This window comes from Melozone crissalis, unplaced genomic scaffold (genome assembly GCF_028551555.1).
Source record: "Melozone crissalis strain CALT ecotype California unplaced genomic scaffold, PUWL_Pcris_2 ptg000005l_1, whole genome shotgun sequence".
NCBI classification, from domain to species: domain Eukaryota; kingdom Metazoa; phylum Chordata; class Aves; order Passeriformes; family Passerellidae; genus Melozone; species Melozone crissalis.
The window spans coordinates 15,637,666-15,658,640 of NW_026535783.1; the positions used below are offsets into that span (position 1 = coordinate 15,637,666).

The window sequence follows — 20,975 nt, forward strand, 5'->3', positions numbered from 1 at the left end:
TTACTATACCATACCTGTGCTTCAGTTTCCTTCCCTGTTGTGCTGTCCTTCCTCTTTTGCAGCAGGTTATTTGGGAATCTTCAACAGGTGCACAGTGACCTTACAAGCGAGGTATATGCAGCTTGAAACTGCAAAGCAACTTTTACTTACTAGAAGTAAAATATCCAAAAGCTTAAGATGGAATTTAGTGGACTACTAGACTAAACATCAGGACCCTCACTAGCCCAGTAAGATGCCAAAAGAGGTTTTGCTGGCCATGCAGGAGTGAGATAGGCAGTAAAGGTCTGTTCTCCACAGCTCCCTTTGTGCTGCTGCATACCCATGCCATGCTGCTGTGGTATTTTTGTCCAGATATGTTTTCTCCAGATATGGGTGGAGGATCTTCCAGCTTCCAGTGAGACCAACCAGCTTGGCTGGCCCTCTTTTTTTTTGGGTTTTTTTTTTCCTTTTCTTTAAGACTTTACCTTTCCGCATTGGGAATGACCTTGAAACCTTGAGTTATAGACCATACCTTTCAAGAAGAGCTGATACAGTTCCTTTTAGTTAAAGCAAAAATGAGTGCTTATTACCCAAGGCATTACTAAAACATGCATATCCATTTTATAATATGATGAAACACTTGTATCTTTCTGCTTAAGCACAGCAGCTGAACTTGGATTTTATTTTCATTATCTTTAAATGCTTTTATATTTGGTTGGGTTTTTCTTTCATAGGAAACACCCAACAGCAGACTAGGAAGGATACCAAAGGACATCGTTTTAATGTAGTGAGCTTCTGGTCATTGCACAGTATAGCAAACAGTTAAACAGAAATGTGACTAAAAAACTTTAAAAGTTTGGGACTCAGCTACCAAAACTATATGGTTCAACCTGTAACCTGGTGATCTCATAAGTTAGCTTCTGCTGTGAAAAATCCATGTTCAGGAAGGGGTGCTGATTGAATAACTTGACAATTTAGGAGTTAACAGTTCTGTGATATCAAGTGTCATTTTTTTTAAATAAGACTTTAACCAGTGCCTAATTATTATTTGTAAAATCTCTTATCTTTTTAATAAACACAAGAGACACCTAGAAGGAATACCTTGTCTTAGTTTATAGAAAGAACTATGAGCCAGCCTGTGTTTTGGCTGGCCAATAAGGTTTGGATATTTTTTTAATGAATCAAAGCATCAAAGAGTCAAAATACATTGTTTCCTAGCTTCTGTATAAAAGTTAAATTGAATCATTTTATGTAGAGGCAAGAAACAATATTTTAGTTTTATCGCAACTTAATGCTGCTTGAGGAGAGAGGATGAATTTGCCTGAGTGTGTTTTCCTTATTTTTGGCTGTCACCTTTCTAGTACATACGGAGGGGATGTAGGACATGAGTTCTAGAGAAGAGAAGCTGCTGTCTTGGTCAGCTCTGGCAAAAAGTACAGCAGAGCATGGAAGGTGTTTTGGTTATAATCAGTTGTGCCAGCGGGTCGGTTGCTTGGTGTTGAATTCAGTGTTTGAATTTGTGTCGAATGCAGCGCGCCTGAGGGAGGAGCCTGGCCGTGGGTTTGCGGCCGTGGGTTAGCCTAACCCTAACCCTAAACCTAACCCTAACCCTAACCCTAACCCTAACCCTAACCCTAACCCTAACCCTAACCCTAACCACCACATGCCTCACCAGCTGCCGTGGGGTGGGAGGCTGTGCAGTGTGCTCTGCTGCAGGTGCTCTTTGCAAGGGCAGCCATCGAGCCCCAGGCTTGCTTTTGGTAGCTACAGAGGGATGACATTAACCTTTGTTCCGTGTTCTTCAGTCACCGCATTCTTTGTTTTTATTGAACAACCTGAATTTACCAGTTTGTAGACACTGTAGTTTAATTGGCCTGACTTTTCCAGAATTGTCTGAAATATATACACGGACCTTAGTGTCAGTTCAGGAGCTGGGCTATGCATTTTCTGGGCAGGCAGCAGTATATGTGGAAAACGACCTTGCAAAATATTTACAGTAAATAATGGCCTTCTAATAAAAACAATGTATCTTTTCACTGCATTTCAGAAAGAAGATACTTGATGTTCTAATTCCTTGAGTTAAAGGTGACCTCTTATTATTTTGTACCAAAAAGAATGCAGTGGATGTAATAGGCAAAGCTTCTCACAGTCTGAAATCAGAGATACAACATTCTCTGAAATCGAACAGAGATTTCAGATCAAGTATTCATGCCCAAATGACTTTTCTTTTTAACTCTGTTTTTAATCATTCATCTTTTCAGAAAATCACGATACACCTTCAGACTAATGAGCTTCTAAAATTGTAACCCTGACTGTTTAAACTTTGATGTTAAATTGCAGTCTTTCGCAGTAGATTCTTTCCAAGGCATTTAAAGGCAAATTATATGTTACATTTAGTTAATTGAACACCTTGATACTTGTCAGCTCTCAGTAATACCTTCTGCATTAATTTTCATCATTTCCCAAGCCTTCCCACAAGGATTTAACAAAAAAATGTGCATGATAGTTCTTAATAATACTGCTTTTAGAGTGGTATTTTCTCCTTGCAAGCAGATCACATCAGTTGCCTTCCTTGTTCCTTGTGTGCTGGGAGGCAGAAGACCTGCTGATGCAGTCAGTGTACCTCAGCAGGACACTGTTGTCCTTCAGTGATTGTATTTCTGATGTGGACTATGATTTCTCTTGATTTTTAGAAAATCACGTATATCACAGATAATAGGCAAAGAAGCAGATGCTATGTCCTGAGCTAGTATCTGCAGGAGATACAACCATCTGTACCGGGAATTACGTATTCTATTGGTTTATTTTCTTTTTTTTTTTTTCAAAGGAAAACAAAAATGTAGACTGCAATAATGTTAGCTTGGTTTTAGTAGGATCAACCCTAGCACTCTTCTGTTATTGAGGTAACAGTGGTAGTAGCATTTTTGGTAGTATAGAACACCGGAGTGACGGTTTTATTACACCAACAAAAGTATGGTAAATATACAAATAATGTGTAAAGTCACAAAAGCAATAAACAATGCATATTTTTTGGTGACAAACTGCATTATTTACTGACAAAAAAAAAGGTGTTCTGTTTATTGAAATAGCATGAGCTAGAGAATCCGACCTACAGTTCTGTTGTGACCTTGACCAAAGTCATTTAAGCTCTTTGTGATTGCATCATGCATAGAATCATGTTTACTGCTGTTGCTTGGTCTGATGTCCCTGTTCCGAATAACAAAATTTATTTGAACTTTGTGGGCAAAGGATTCTACTAAAGTGTGATTGCAGTGCTGATGTTTTTATATTGTTTCAAATTATTGTGCAGGAGTGATGCAATCTAGATATACTCATTCTGAGAAACCAGGTGAGAGGTATGAAAATAGAGGAAATGTTGTAAATTCTGCATGCTTACATTTTTCTTTCTCATGCTTTTGGATAGGATATTCAGAATAGGTAAGCCATTCCCTGCTGAAGTCCTTGTGGCTGTACCACTGCTCCACATGTACTTCTCTAGTCAGGACTCTGGAATCTGGGAGATGAATTGACTGAAACTGTACATCATGGAAAAGAAAGACTATAGATTTCATGTATTTTCCAGGAATCTTTAATCCATGTAGTTGGAATTCTTTTTCTTCTCCCCCTTTAAGGGAGTCACAACTGAAATTTTGGAACTCAAAGGATGCATCTAGAGAAAACCAAGGGGTTTTTCTTTTAAACATGAAAGATAATTTTTCTTTTAGTCACATCATGGTTTTGAGTTCTTTAAAAGGTAACACTCAAATGTAGTTGAATTCTTACAGGAAAAGTTTTCTGTGTATACATCTATCTATCTATCTATCTATCTATCTATCTATTGATCTATCTGTCTTCAATATATCCTTGTTTTACATTTTTGAAGTCAAAGTTTTGTAGCTTCAGAGATACAGCTTAGTTATAACATGGCCTGTACTCTACTCAAGTGAGACAGACATCTACAGCTCAGTGTCTAGTTTTTATTTTCCAAAACAAATATGCTGAGATCTCAGACTTGTTTTTTCTTTAATGTCATGGACTTTTGGTAATGGAATAAAGTGTCTTTGACCTGCAAGAAATTTTTCATTTCTCATTTAAAATGAAGAGGGAAGAAAGCCCCAAATAAATATCTCTTTTTGTTACTTTTTGCATTGCTTTCAAGTTATAATTTCAGATACTTTTTATGAAGCAGGGCAACTGAAACAGTTAAAATACCATAAAAGTTGTAGCTCTCCAGTCACATTTGGAGTTCTTAAAAATGCTTGGGATTCTTTTTTTCAACTGGATTGAGTTTTTCTCTTATTTGTAAATCTTGCAAGTCAAACAAGTGAATAGAGGAGGCTTATAGCTCCCAAAGAGCACCATTCTTGCTAGAAAAAGACCTGCTTGTGCATATTACACTTTCTCAGTATTTGTCCCATCAGTGAACTCATCTCATCTCTAGGGCTAAGAGAGCATTGTAAATTAGATTTCAAGTTTGTTTAACATCTTGTCTTTCAGCGTGTTGTTGTAACTTAATGCTAATTATGTTGGCAGCCTTTGTGAAGCATTAAACACTCTGAAAAACAAATAATTAGTAAGAGTTAAAGTTAAATTGAGTTTTCCTAACAAGCAGTCCCAAAGTTAAATGTTCTCACTGTGTACATTCTTAGTTAAGCATAGCCCCTGATTATGTGCTTGCCTGTTTAAATCTTGACCAAGGAGCCCCTGATTATGTGCTTGCCTGTTTAAATCTTGACCAAGGAGCTGGGTTGAAGCATGAAAGTCACACAGATAACTCACATATCTGCTGTATTTCCAGAGAATTTGCCACTGGTGTAAACAATAGGCATGAAATAATTTCTGGTTTATTAATGGACTCTTCCAACATGTTTTACATATAGACTCTAAGACACATGCTTCAAGTGTAGATAGCACAAAAGGTAAGTTCTGCTGCCACACCAACCAGAGTACTCCCCTCCATTAAAAACAGAGTGAAAATATGTGGATTTTTTTTTAAATGTCATCTACTTAAGTTCCTTTGGAGCACAGAATTTCATTCTTTCTTCAGTGCTTCATTGAAAGCAGTTAAAATGCAGTCAGAAAGTCTTGAATGAAGGCCAAGATATCTGGCAGCAAAATGATTTTGGTAAAAAAAAAATATCATTAGAAAGTGTTCTGTCCTGTTCATAGTCTTCAGAGAAAATAGTAGAAGGTCCTTTGTTTTTGGTAAATGTTTGTCATTAAAATGAAGATGATCACTACAAAAGTTATTCTGTACTGAAAGCAAATGGAAAACAAATTGAAAATGCAAGTTTTTTCTGTCTGGCAAGCAAAACATCAAATTTTACTCATTTTAATGACTAAAGAGGGGGAAAAAGTGCAAGGTTCAGACTACATATAATCTTACACTGACAGTATGACAGAATTTGGTGACAACATGTCAAGGCCTAAAACAGAGCAAAGAAAGCCATAATTGCATCTAGCATATTTAACATATTATGGTGAAGGTCTCTTAAGCCTTTTCTTTTTGGTTACATTTAGGTGGGCAACACATCTGTCTTCAAATGTGACACTGCAGAGGTCTGTATAAAGCAAATGAGGATGATGTCCCATTATTACCACGCCAGAGTAAAGTACTACATGTAGCCCTCTTGCATTATTTCTAGCCTATCTGAAATTATGGTATTCTCTCAACTTGCATTTCCCTTGAGGCCCGTGTGGCAGAAGTCCATCCAGGTCCGTGTGAGCTGAGTCTGCTGTAAGACATGGTGAAAGAGTCACAGGAATGTCTTCTGTGTAGATAACCTTTCTCAATCCCTCTAAATGAACATCTCTACGTTAATCACAAAAATTTACTCCAAAGTATTTTCCTAGCCTTCTGATTGGTTTGACAAAGAGAGCAAAATTTCAAAAGGGAGAACCCTAGGGTTTTTTCCTTAAATATTTACAATCTCATGCTGAAATTTCATACGTAAAAAGTAAGTGGGAAATATTTGTTACAAGTTCTCTCTTTGTTTCTTTTCCTCTTCAGCAATCCATAGTTATTTTTTTATACATTATGCTTCAGAACATTAAAGGTGTAGTCCCCAATACTTTACTAATGAACTGTTAATGAGATCTGGTACAACTTTCAGCTGACTCTCAAAAGTATATAGACATTGGGTTTGGAATTGTCTTTAGAAATATTCAGTAAAATCTGTTTGGTTTCAAGCAGTGACTGACAGAAGCTAAAGTGTAAATACAGTCATTCCTTTTTATAAAACAAATTAAAATTTAATCAACAGTGAGTTCAATTTGGCTGATTTAAGTTAAACATATAGCTGCAGCAGTGTTCCTGATACAGAGTGGTAAACTGGTCCCCAGTTCTGAGTAACTCAATGAAACTTGCACTGACTGCAGCTTCTGCTCTGATCTAAACAAAATAAATTCTGTCTAGATTTTTTAAAATGTTTATTTGTAAATTGCTGTCCTATTTAAACCACTTTTATTCTCCAGTTTATCCAGAACATACATTTTGATTAATCCAGTATTCTGTTTTCAATTCTAAAGGAAAGGTAATTGGCATGTTATTTATTTTATTTTATTTTAGTCATCTGTTCCCAGTGTCCTTTACATTAGAGAACTTGCATATGTTGGTAAAATTATTGATATCCCAATGAACTTTGGACAAAAAACCCCAAACCAGCAGGCTTTATGACCATGAGCTTGTGCTTCAATTCTTTTTATAGATGGTAATACATCAGCTACAGAAATAATAAATTTTGTGATGGTAAATTAGTTCCATTAGAGAAAAATGCATTCGGAATGCTCTGTTTGTCAGAAAATCTTTTTGAAGAACTCAGCATAATCTTTGCTATATAATTTTACCTCCTTCTGTTTTCTCCATCCATAAAAGGCTAACTTTTACTTTGTTCTGCTGTTTTATGTCAGAAAAAAAAAGGTATGTTTCATTTAAAGTCCGTTGTGATGAATTCTATTTGTACTTTCTAAAACTTTATTTCTAAATTTTTTCTTCAGAAAACTAATTCAGAATCTTTAGATATCAGTTGATTCTAATAATTTCAATTAAAAAAAAATCTTTTCCTTCTTCTGAGAGAGGTTCAGGTATAAAATAGTAACAGGGGAAATGCAAAATGCAAGATAAGGGAAAATTTTAGAAGGGGTTAGAATTAGTTGCCAGTGAATATAATGATTCACAGTAGAGCTCATTAAGAAACTCTTTGATTTTGAATGATTCATATTTTTATCATAACACAGCTTTAGCCAGTGCTTTTGTGGACCTCAAAAAATCAAAGCAAAGCAAACTTTAGAAATAAAATTCCTTCTCATTGTATTGACAAATTTTAGTGATTAGACTTTGTGAAAAATATGGATGTAAATAAATATGCAGGCATATCTTTTAAAATAAGATTTAAAAGTACTGAAAAACAGGAATTTTTCCTCACTTCAGTTTCCCTCTTCCATTTTCATGTATTTTATATCACATTAATGCATATTTATAGTAGCTTACTTTACAGAACAATTTATGATAAAGATAATATACAGAACTACAGGAGGAGCAGCTCTTGGATATTTCAGGTTTTATTTCTAATAGTTAGTGTGTTTTCAGTCACTGTCCTTTCTGGATTACTTGTTGAATTTTGCTTTCAAAGCAGAGTTCATGTTTACTCAAAGTGTGGCTTGTCAAGGATTTTAACATACACATTCCTTTTATCAGCTTTTTTCTCAAGGTTTTCAGGCAGTATGTCTCTCCGCTGGATTAAAGAGTCATTTTAAATTTGATTTTAAATTCAAATAGCTTCAAAAACATATTCTTAGGTACTTTGACAGCCTGTATACTAACAGGTAGAACAGTGAGATGGAGATGCTGATGTAAATCAGCTTTGTGCTTAAGAAGAGCTTGATGAGGAGTTCACTCCCCATGGTCAGTGCTCTCTTCACTAAGCTGCTAAAGGGATAAAAGAGTGTCAACTACTCCTTTTTCCTGTGCTTTGTGGAAAGCCTGATGCATTTAAGAGGCTATTTTGCCTCTTTTGGATATGCCACTATTTTTGGCAAAATGAAGAATTTCGGTGTTATGCAATTTTTTAATGTCTAATTTAAGAGAATTATTTTTAAACATGCGAGTCATTATAGTGGACTTTGAGTTCATTGGGTTTTAGCCAGAGCTTTGGGCATACAGGCTGATCAAACTGGGAAGTTGGGAGCTGAGAGCTCACGAGGTGAAGGCCACCAAAATAATCATCAGCTGTAAAAAAAATTCTAACTTCATCCAAAGAGTCTGTCAGAGAGCTATGAAAAATTAAAATGTGATATTTCATTTCCAAAAAAATGAGGTTAAAAATGCTATGCCAGTAAGGCATTTTATGCTGTGACTAGTTATGATTTCCATTGGAAAAGATACTAATGTGTTTTTTGTGAAGACCAAAGAGTCACATGTGATTATGGAATTGTGGAGCACATTGTAATACATATGGCAAAGTCCATGAGTAAGGATATTTTTTCATACCATACTGTTTTGGTGCTGATTGCTATTCCTGATCCAGCAACTAATATCAACCATTAGAGCCTGATTTTGCCTCTTAAAGCTTATGTAAAGCATACTTAGTTATTCTGCAGAGTCTGGGTGTGTATATAGAAACTGGGAAAGGCTAGAGAGTTGAGTTTTTAAAATCTAAAGGCCCTCCTTTGGAACAAGCAAACTCTTTTTATTGGTGACAGAATGTTATCAAATGTAAAGAAACAGAGTTGGGAAACGCTGAATTCCTGACCCTGCTCTGCAACATGAAGATAGATCTTTCTGAAGGAAGAAGGTGTGAATGTAATAAAATGTGTTAGTCCAAATACTTAAGATTAGGCAGAATTTTGTACACAGAATAATAATTGTAAGTTTTTTGAAATGAGAAGAATCAGTCATGGAACCTTTGTGACAGCTGCTGCTGTTAGTCCCAGCTTCCACCTCTGGGAGATACAGAGGTATTCCTATATGCCTTTCATTCCGTTCCATTGTGCACATTTAACTTCATTAAAATAAGCCATGTTTAGGCACAGTGAACCTAATTGTTTTTCAGAACAGTCAGATTATATGGTTAAAAAACACATCTGTAGGCAAAGCTCAGGACTTTTTGTACAGCTTTCCAAGAGCTTTAGGTATATTCTTTATTCTGCTGAGTCACAGCAAATCACAACTTCAGTTATGCCACTGCAGGAACAAAATAGCTTGAAACTGCTGAAAAGAACACAGTGGGAGTAAGAATATGCCTGTACTGGGGGATAAGTACCAAAACTGGGGCTTGAGGAGAGGTGGGTGCATTTCTTAATTGAGGCAAGAAAAAATTCTCCTTAAACTCTCTAGAAACTTTGATAAGACACATTATTTTTTCACATAGTCAAGACCTTCTGAAGCAGTAGTCACCACTTTATTTGCAGAATTACTTTTTGATACATTGGTACTGAGCTTTCCTATCTTTATTTCTATTCTTTCTAGTGGATTGCTGTCTATCACAAATTTAAACCTTTCCCAATTTCCCAATACTTACAGAGTTGATTCAACAGATTCTCCTTAACATTCTTAACACTATTATTGAAAGCACATTTTAAAAAAAAAAAAAAGATCAGGTACTTTTAAGGAGCTTCAGCAGCTTTTTTGCTTGAAACAGAATGGTTTCTCTTGGAAAGATGGAAAATATTCACAGGTAGAGTGATTTAGCACAGCATTAGCTCTCTACAGCACCATTGAAGACAAGGCTGCCACCAGTGGAAGACAAATAAAGGCTTGGCATCCTTAGTAAAAATGGCATTTAATTCTTATTTCTTATTCTTTACTGGTGGATTATCTGTTGCTCAAGCATTGATGGGTGGCTATCTGATAGAGGCTAGGAGTAATTTTATGTCTTTACTCTTATATTTAAATTATAGTTTATATTAAAAATAATGGAAAAATTTCTTAAAACATACTAGCTCACCCATCTGATTTTGTGTTGGTTTTTCTCCCCATGTCCTTTTGTTTTCTTTTAGATTATATTTTTCATTCATCTTAGCAAATAACATGCTAATTACATAGAATACTTCACATTTCTTGGTTTTATTATCTTTTTGTAAATAGCCTGAAAATGCTCTTAGCAGAAAAATCATGAACATTTTTGGATGTGGTAGAAGCAATCCAGTCAACTGACTCTTACCCATTACTTTTGACTGGGTTCACAACTGCTAATATTGTGAGTCAGTCTGTTTGAAATGCAGGCATTTGTTATGGTGTTTTGCACTTTCATTAAACATTAAACATAACTTTCATTAAAGTTATTGTGACAGGAATGTTTTTTGCTGCTCTTCGTAAATATTTGGGGGACATCAACAGAAGTGTTAGGAAAAAGATAAGGAGTGGCATACATTTTTCCAAACTGCCCTTCTGATCCTAAGCCCATCAAGGCAGGCAAGATTTCTTCCATTGACTTTGGATATTTGGAGTCATCCCCATTGTTCCTTCCATGTGCCATTATGGATTTCTTCTTTCCTTTATTTTAAACAGTAGGAAAGGAAAAGGAATACAAAGACATCTCTGCTGTCATCACAGATAAAATGCTGCTGGTACTAACCATCTAACTGAGACTAAAAAGACAGTAACAGAATGGTCTGATACTGTGGGGGAGCTCTAATAGGTGGTTAGATCGATCAGTTCCTCAACAGAGCCTTGACAAGTTCTGATTTCCTGGGATAAGCCTGTTTCCAGCTGTTAATAGTCTAAAAGATTTTAACGTTTGACAAAAAAAACCCATCAGCCTGAATTGCCATTGCCAGGACTTTCTTCTTGATTCTGGTAAAAGCAGCAGAAATTGTCATCTTTTCAATAATTTTTAGTTCTTTCCTTGACTTGTTCAAGGAGGCAAAACCAAAAATAGCAAAGTTATCAGAGGCTGTTCATGGAGGCAAGAGTAACTGAATTGGAACTGCTGGGTGTGAATTAATGCACTGGTGGTCAAACTTAATGTTATACTTGATTACTTCTTATTAATCTCTTTTTAAGATGAATGTGTCTTAGATGTCCAGATGTGAATTTGTGATAATTATGTGCAGCTAAAAAGCAGATGTTCTACCAATTAAATGAAACTTCATCACATACAAACAGAGAAGGGAAACAGTACTGAAAATCATGACACTAACAGTGAAAGCAGGAGACTGCTGTTTGATAAAGAATTTGAAATATTTCTTTGACAAACAAAGCCACTGCAGCATTGTCGCCTGAGGAATATATTTATATTTTTCTGAGATGAGTTGTAAAACTCCCACTCAGTTTGGCTTGGAAAGAATTGAGCCATGCTATTTTTTCACAAATATAATCATTCAGCTATTTTTGGTTTAAATTACAGTGGTGTCAAGACTTATATATGCTGATTGGTGAGAACTGGATGGTGGTGTTTCACAGGATGATGATTGCCTGGTGAATAGTGTGTTCCAGCTGCAGCACTGCCTGCCTGCTGACATATCCCTTATTGGAAAAGAAGTGTGATAAATAATTCTTATGTCTGTGTGACTTCAGCCAATGATTTTTGTACGCTGCAGGAATACCTAGCTTTTGTAAATGACCCTTTATTCTGCGGCTGTGTGAGTCTGGGTGTAATCAAGAAAATCAAACTGTATATAGATGCAGTTTTAATACAGTTTAATACTAGTTCTTATCTTCAAGTGATTCACAATCTTTCTTATGCAGCTTTTTATTGATTAAGAATAATAGACTTTAAATATTTATATGAATATCTTTGCCGTGACTAATTTAAAAAATAAAAAAAATATAAAAATAAAAACCTGTATATAAATAAGAATTAATGACAACAAATCTTCCATTTTGGAATTTGAATGGTCATGACAAGATTCTGCTTTGTGTGAAACTCTTCACTGAAAGGAAATCTTTGTTTCTACTTCTTTAATTCTGAGCTTTCAGGTTTCCTAGCTTTTCATAGTAAAGCGTTTTCCTATTGGGTTTCAGAAGTTTCAGATGTAGAATTTATACATACTTTGGGAAAACTACAGTTGAGTATTGGAATGTGTTACACCCAAGCTGTCTTTCACAGTCCAGCTGGAATGAGGAGATGTTTGTAGTGGCTTGTGGTTACTGACAGAGAGCAGGACAGCTCTGCTCCGGGGCTGGTGTGGTTGGTTTTTCTGCTCTCTATAATGTCCCCTGCAATTGGCTCTACTGGGGATAATCTCAGTGGTGAAGTGAAAGATACACTTGTAGGAATGGCTTTTATGTGGTCTTCTGGTGACTTCTAGAGCCACGCATTAGAGATGCTCTTATAGAAAAACATGACAAAGTTTAACTTCCGCTGTGACCATTTTGCTATTCCCTGCATAAATGGAGAAGTTCACTCTTTGATGCTGGGATAACTTTGAAAACACGTCTAAGGTCAGTGGGTTGACTTCTTTCCCCTTCTTCAAAAGAAAGTAATTTAAATGCCTGTGGTGTTAGTTTTTAGCCATTTCCATGACTGTACAAATAAAGATTCTGCAATACTACTTTCTTAAGATATTGCTTTTTCTGCTTAGATGCAGATAAAATATTTTTTTTTTACCTGATTGTGGACACAGGGTAGCAGAAGACTGTCCTGACTTTCCTGGTTCAGGCTTGAGTCCCAGGTGATAGTGGTGCCTGGTGACTTTATAAAGTACTTGGAAATCTCTGCAAACACAACAGTAATCTTATGAAAATCCAAAGCATGTAGACATATACCAGAACTGCTAACCAAAGAGATTAAAAAATCTTAAGCGAGGTTACAAAATAGATGGGACAAGATTAAACTACCTGCTTAAAAATATGTCAAAGAAATTGCAGGATTATCATGAGAGTTACACCCTTTTATACTGTCTCAATTTTACCTACAGATTTTTAGCTTGAGAAGTCAGCCCTTCAACTTTATATGTACAGTTGCAAGAGAAAAAGTTTTGAGGTTTTTTTTAAATATTAAATTGGGCAAATTATGTAATTTGCATGCTTTACTGTGCTTGAGCAGTTGCAGCAATAACTGCAACTATTTCATGTCCTCCCATAGCCTTTGTTTCTTAATCACAGTAAATTCATTAATAAGTACTGCTGATGATTTTTAAATTAAGCATGCAACATTTGATTGCTGAACTATAGCCTTTAAATCATAACTAGGTGAAAATACTCTGAGTAGGAAATCCAGGACTCCTGACCTAACAACTGGGATGGAAACATTTAAACAGGTCCTTGAATTGTGCTAACAAATATTGATGTAGATAGCTTTAATGAATAGTTAATCTAGGGAAGCTTAATTGTCTCCATGTCTCCAAAGAAGCTTGTAAAACTTCTGATGTGCCTTTTAAAATTTATGTCACCTTTTTTAAAGAACCTGTGTGTAGGTTGGCTTGTGTGTTTTCTGACATGGGTAAAGGAGGATAAGCGGATAAAGACTCCCATTTTCTCTTCCGTTTCTCTTCAAGACTTAAGAAAGTAGTTTTAATATTCTTATGGGTTATTTATTTCTGGAACTTAGTGAGTTGTCTTTGATTCTTCTGTTTTCAGTCATAAGAAGCATGGAAGTGATCAGGTTCAAAATCCAAAGAGAGGCATTAAAGAAATGTATTATAAATATTTATGTGGGCATTTCTTAATATTTGCCTGAAATGCTAACCTTAGAATGTATTGTAGCTTTAGTACCCTTCTGTGAAGTTCATCCAGATCCTATGGATCGTATCTCTTGATACTCTGTACGGGTTACCATGATAGGTACACAGGCTTTCTTCTTGCCTCCTGGATGGGACAAATGTGTTTCTCTCTCTGTATCCATATATTTATTTCACAGCTGTTACTTGCTATGATTCTTAAGTGGAGACTAAAATCCCTAACATTTAGTGCAGTCTAGAAAAAGAAAAAATGTCCGATTGTGGTTTGCTGCATGCAAATCTCTGTGGTCATGAGCTAAATCTGCCATTCTTTTTTTAAACTCTTTTTGCTGTTTTGGTTATCATTGCTGATGCCCTTAGGACCTCCAAATGTGGACTTTTACTAGATTTTTCTAAGTTTTGTTCTAGGCAAAACAGAAAAATCTGTATAAAGTATGTGAGAGACAACACTGACACCAGGAGAGAGGAAAATCCGGGTGAAGTGTGGAACAGACTTGATTGGAGTGATTGCTGCGGTCTCTGGCAGTCAAAGAGCTTTTATGTTGTTGTAATCATCAAAGCATAGGTGGGACTTTGAAGACAGTATTTTGCAGACATTTATGGTGAATATCTTACATGTGTGAGAACAGGGAATTTCCTGAGAGTGCCTCTGTGCTTGCTCTGCATTCTTGGTCCGTACGGAGACTGCAGTCTGGACAGGAAGGAAACAGAAGCAGTTATTTCACTTGTGGGAAGCAGGTTGTTTATGGATTTGTGAACTAATTAAATAAATGGCCCTCTGTGACCCCCTGTGAGACACGGATTTAGGGACTGGCTAAAATAATACCCTTGGGGAATCTAACAGCATTTAGTTACCCGGAGGCTTCACAGCAGCTGCAGGGGTGATTGCAGCCTTGAGTCTGCAGTGGCTGCTGCAGATAGTCTCTATGGCAGGGCTGCCCTGTCCAGGAAGCAAAATTCCACCCTACTTTAGGCTATTAGGCTTTTTTTTTCCCCATCACAGGGTGAGTGGTGACAACAGGTTTTTAAACATAAAATGTATCTTCACCTTCTATTCACTGTATATGTCATGTGAAGACAAGACTATTTATCTAAACTTAGCAGTTTTTGGAAAGGAAAAATGAACATATTCTACTATAATATTGAAACTAAGTCAAGAAACAGCACATTGTGAAATTTCACATAATAGCTGACTAAATACTAAAGGGAGTTTATGCTATATTTAAGGTAAACATCTTTTGATGGTGAGAAATACAATGGCATACTTTTTTATTTACCTTGAACTTGTAGAAGGAGGGAGAAGACCATGGGTTTTCTAAGTCAGCATTTATGTGTTCTTTTAGGATTGGGTTTCTGATGATAGAGTTGCGATCAGGCCAAGGAGGTGAAGATGTACTCTGCTGTCTGGTTGGGCACACAACCCGTTCTGACTCTCATATTTGCCTCAGACCGCAGCACCTGTGGTGTTCTGGGGTCTTATGCTGCTGCAGAGCATTACCAGGACTTGTACCCCTGGTGAAGATATTATGTTAAAAACAAAGAGGTTTCTGCTGCTTTACAGTAATAACCAAATACTGAATTATAAACTATTTCTACTACTGGTGTTATTTTTATATCTTCTGATCCATTACTGCCCCTGTATTTGAATTATATTTAATTCCTTACAGCTGCTTTTAAAATGAGATTGTAAACAAAAATGATTGTATGGACCAGTCAATGCAATTTTTTTTCAGAGAGCACAATAGTTTAACAAATGTTTTCATGATAAAGAAATTGTTTTCTTCTTCTTTTCAGATACCATGACCAACAGGATGTTACTAGCAATTTCCTTGGAGCAATGTGGTTGATTTCAATAACTTTTCTATCCATTGGATATGGGGATATGGTACCAAATACATACTGTGGAAAAGGGGTCTGTTTACTTACTGGAATCATGGTGAGTGAATTTGTTAATTGGATATGAGATTGTGATTGCTTTTAATTAATTTGAAATTAAGCCAAAAACTTTTGGTAGTCATAAAGAAATATTCATCTGCTGTCTTGTAGAGGGTATACTTAATAAGACCATACCCAAAGTCTTTCATTCCTAGTAATAAAACAGTTTTCTTTTTCTTTAAGCAAAAATTTAGCAGCTGTGTAATGAAATACAGAGAAACAAATTGCACCCTGACATAATTCAGAAATCTCAGTTAAGTCTTCCATTAAATGTTAAGGTATCATATCATCTTGATGATCTTTAGGCATGTATAATTGGACCAGTACTAATAAGGGAACTTCAGTTATGAATTTCTTAATTTCTTATGAGTTTCTTAGAATTCATCACAAAGAGACATAATGGTGGCTAAATTCTTAAAATTCTTTTGTTTGAGTATAGTTTTCTACTCTTTTTTACAAGTCTAATAACATATTATTCATAGCAGTCCATTGCTTTAAGTGGAATGATGTTATGCTATTTGAACAGTAAGACCTTTTGCTACCATTGATACCATGCAGCAATTGTTAGGTTATGCATGCTCAATATATATTTATTAAGTGCATTTCGTGTCTGTTTTTAATTTTTTGTACTGCACCATTTGGTCAAATTTGGGCAGGGAGTAAGACAATGTATTGTGATGGTGGGAAAATTTACAGTTATCTACAGTAAATTAGATGTAAACAAGTTCTGGACCCTTATTTGTCCCAACTTCTGTGTAAATGTCCCTGTGAATGAGAAAGGCGGAATGATTGTCATGTATGTACAGTATGCAACAATAAGATACATACTTCCTTCTGAATTTTTGCCACTGATTATAAGTAATACGTGTATAAATAATCTTCCTCTGTTAAAACAACTATAATGGGATTATGGCTGAAAGCAAATACTATCAAAGCATTGTCCCTTTTGAGCAGATAGGTTGATAGAAGATTCATTTATAATAAGTGTACATTTTATGTCCCGAGAGAAAAAAAAGCGGCTTTTTTTTTTTTGTAAGGTTTAAGGATTTTTTTTTTACAAATGTTTCAAAATAATCTTTTAAAAAATCCTGATAGGTTTCAGTTTATTGATGTTTATTGATAAAGATTTCCAATATATTTTCAAAAGGTGGTAAATGCATATCTCCTTAAATACAGAGTTTGCAGTAGAGTTGAAAGGTACAGCCTAAAAGCAGAGGAAGGACTCACAGGGCTTTTTTAAAGGCTCTTGGCTGAGCTCAAATGTGCCATCTTCTGGGGTGTTTACCTTTGCTCCTTTCTGTGTTGGATATTGATGCCAGAGAGAATTAAATGTGGTAATAAATTCTAGGAAAAGGGATGGAGAAGCAGTGTTTATTGCCACCTTGCAGGACAGGGATTGCAGAATTGACAGAATCCTCATACAAAGTCACTTCCACTGCCTCCGTGGAAAAGTCAAGTATGGATTAATAAGTTCTGCAGCAGATATGGAAGAGCAAAGGCTCCAATCAGAATGTCGTGGTAATGAATTTGGGAAAATGAGCCAAGTGGCTCCTGCTGTGTTATGATAGGTAAAACAATAGAAAGACTAACCACTAACTTCATTAAAGTAATCTTTGAGATAAAAAAAACATGGAACAATGAGAAAAAGTCAGATGCTGGAATTATTCTGTGTTTTTTGGTACTTGTCTTTTGTTTTGTTTTGTTTTTATAAATGACCTGAGGAGTATGAAGGACGGCACAGTAAATATAATAAAGAACTCTCTTCTAGACTAACCTGTAATACTAAAAAGCTTACAGGTCTTGAGTATCATTCTTTAAAACCAATTAATCTTCCGAAACTTGTACAGTAACTAATTATTGTTTGTTGTGGAAAATATAAAATCCTAAAAGAACAGACCTAGTGATTTTTATTTCAATAGGAGCAATTGGTGATCTTATTAAAAGACACACAAAGGTAACTGTTGAATGGATCTAGTAAAATAAAAACATATATTTGCTTTTAAGAGGTAAAGTATAATTCCCTAGCATGTGAAGCAGCAAATGCATTGGGATTAGTGTGATCGATGCCAAATACTGCTGAGTGCTTGCTTTTGGGTAAGGTCCCTATTAAAATGGATGGAAGGGGGAATAAATAGAAATACATGTGAATACAAGAGTAGTTACACAGACAACTGAAGAATTATTATTGGCTTTGTGGAACTGGTGGCCCAAGGAAGCCTACTTTGGTGTCTTGATCCCTAGGGATCAAGGAGGTAGGTAGACCCTGGTGCCATTTCTACCTTCCTGCCTCTGCCTCAGGAATTGCTTTCTGTGCAATGGAAATGGGGAGTGCTCAGGCTGAGCTCTGCCTTGTACTACAGCCTGAGAAGTGGACTTTGTGCAGCCTGCTGGTGGCACCAAGCTGTGTTGGTGATCGACATTGTAACTACTGCTGTCTTAGGTCACTGATGTAAAGTGACACCTTTTAAACTCTACACATGCACACTGCTGGAAAATAGGAAAATATTTACACATATTCAGATTATACCAAATGCCTTGAGAATTGTTGAGAGTAAGATAGCAAAGAAGTGTGATTAATGTATTAGAGAAATTGGGGAAACAAAACCAAAATAAAACAACAACAAACAAACAAACAAAAAACCCCCAACCCCCCCCCCCAAAAAAAAAAACCAACCCTGTGAACAAAAAAAGCAAACAATGAAAACATTTACATTTTGATCTTTCAAAGCACTTAAATGTATGAAACTTTCATAAAAATATTGACACAGCATGTTACAAAGAGGAGTCAATGCAGAAATGTTTTACAGTCAAGCGAGTGAAACTGAAAAGCAAGTGAAACTGAACTGTGTGCTTCAACTCAATTACCAACCTGTGTTTTTCCAATGAAACTTTACTGGGCAGCAGTCGTGGACTGTGGGCCAGGTGGGCTATAAATTGAGAGCAAATGTATTCTCTGCCCCTTGTGTACTTTAGGTAGGTCTGGAAGAGTGTGCTGGATGGATACACATACAGCTGCTGTCACTGTTCTCAGAGCAGGATTGAGAGGAAAGAGGGAGACCTGTGGCATCTTTGCCATGCCCTGCAGCTTGTTGGTGTACTGAATGTGCATTGTTTTGTGCCTGCTGGAGCTGGCATGCCTGGTGGTCAGTGCCCGCCCAGGCAGATCTCTCAGATGCTCATCAGCAAGGTGATCTCAGCTACAGGTGGAACACTTTCCTTGTACGGTTTCTAAGTGGAACTGCTGGTGTAGGCGGCGCTTCCACTTTTTAAATGGCTCTTTGCATTTCAGGCCTTGGAGAGGTTTGCAAAATTTTCCCTGCTTTATAAGGAGATTAATGAAGTTAGCAAAAATTTAAAGAAGTTCTGTAGAAACTGGTAAGGGGGAGTGTGAGAAGATATGGAAAGCTTCGTAATTATGGACTGTGAGATGGATAACTTTTGCAGACCTTTGTAAGCTTTTGCAGTTACACAAAATAAAACGAGGGCAATCAGTTCTTCTGCCTGCAAATACAAGGACCTGCTATGAGTTTTGAAAAGGACATTTTTCCTTTTAGACCCAGCATTATGTGGTGAGGTGGCACTTTTATTGTATGATGCAAAGTTTATGATGCAGAATTCCTGCAAAGCCACCCACCAACAGTTAGAAGCGGACATGTAAGCCAAACCTATGTTGCTGCAAATAAAATCGATGAATTGCAATTGTCCTGTCACAGGATGCAGTTGGTTTGGTATAATTCAATGAAGTTTGCTTTAAATGAAATAGATATTATTTCAAGTGTCTGCTTTGCTAATGTGGAAATTGTACTTTAATTGCTTCTCTTGTTGAAATGAACTTCAAAGGGATAATTAGGCTTAGGAAATAACCAAATAAATACAGAAATTTTCTTAAATGTATACAATAGCTGTGGACAAGATTTGAGTTTTTCCTTGCAAAAACTTTAAGTGGCATCTTTTAACTACAGTATTTGAAGACCACTCAGGTAGATGAAATATTCTTATTAGAGTAGTTGCAATGAAGTCAGTGTGTACAATCTGGCTTTAGGAGCAATAGTTTTTATTAGTTCCAAATGGTGAAATCAAAAATTAATATCTCATTTTAAATCCTCTCATGCTGAAGGTTTTATGTCCTTTGGAAGTCTGCATTTATTTCTAAACAGTCATGGTTTCTTTGCTATGAATCATGGAAAAAGTGATGAGGATGAGGTGTTTCTGGTTTAAGAACAGAGGACTCTTCATCTAAGGCTTAATTGTGATATTTGTGCAAATGATAATTGTAGACAGCCTGGTCTTACCAACAAATACAGAAAACTATCTAACATAGGAACGTGGCACTTAGAATAGCAGTTTCTAACTGTCCTTTTTTTTGTAAGTAGCAAATCTGAACTGTATTAATTTTGAAATTTATTATTTGTTAGATTGTTAGAAAAAAGAGGTGATAAACAAGTAGATTCTAACTGCATAGTTAACATTGTTTGCATGTTTTCTGGGCTGAGTCCTGAAAAAAGAGAAAAAATAAGGTAAACATCAGATTCTAGCAAATACGGAAATTATTTTATAGAACTTTATGGGTAGTGTACAAAAAGGTCATAAATTATTGTGCATAATAATGTCTAAAATGTGTGATTTTATGAAAATTTTTGTTCATGTTGTTTAATTGCATAGTGTGTCAGAGAAACAATGGTTTATAAAATATAGAAATGTATTTTGAATTACACTTTAAAAGCTGAAAAGGTATGATCAAATCAAGTTAAAGCACTGTGGTGCATCATTCTGTTGATAAGAAGATATCTCAAACATCTAGATCACTGTTCAGTTTTTACTTCTCTGAGAGTACAGAAAATATGAAAAGCTTTTCATTTAATTGATAGCATCTTGGGTCCATGTCTCAGATACACGCTAGAATGTGATTCAGTAGATTCTGATAATTCAGTAGTAAATATAAGTGACATTAGGACTTAGAACAGGTTGTGTTTGTTCCTTCTATCATAGTAGAACTTAAGTAGACAATGTATTGAGCAGAAATTTTATATGGAGAAGACAGTTAATGATGCCTGCATTCTTAGGGGTAAAGCTATTAAAAGCTGGGCTGCTGAGGAATTTGTCCGCTCCTCTACTATTGTTGTTCCAGCGCAACAAATTGCAAAAATGGTAACTTTGGTAGGGAAGAAAGGTAGTTTGGGATTATTTTATGTCTCTGGCTTGTTGGAGTGAAATTTCTAGCTGAAGTAAAGAATCATAAATTATCAAAATCAAGTTGAGAAGCTTTAAAACATGATCCCTGAAGCAGTGGTTGAGAGGACGTTAATCTGAAAAGTGAGGCAATGGCAGAGGTTTTACTCCATTTGAGTAAACAACACCTCTTGAAAGGTTTCACCATCTTTCAAAACTAAAAAAATTAAGGAAAAAGACTTCTTCAGAAGGTCTTTAGTTTGTACCAGTAG

At 35.9% G+C, this 20,975-nt stretch overlaps 1 protein-coding gene across 1 annotated transcript in view; it reads left to right on the forward strand.

Moving 5' to 3' along the window:
* Positions 1 to 20,975, forward strand: part of KCNN2 (potassium calcium-activated channel subfamily N member 2) — a 69,715-nt gene that overhangs the window by 30,423 nt on the left and 18,317 nt on the right. Inside the window, exon 4 of the mRNA XM_054285200.1 lies at positions 15,394 to 15,535. Coding sequence (XP_054141175.1) covers positions 15,394 to 15,535 — 142 coding nt within the window. The remainder of the gene's footprint in view (positions 1 to 15,393; positions 15,536 to 20,975) is intronic.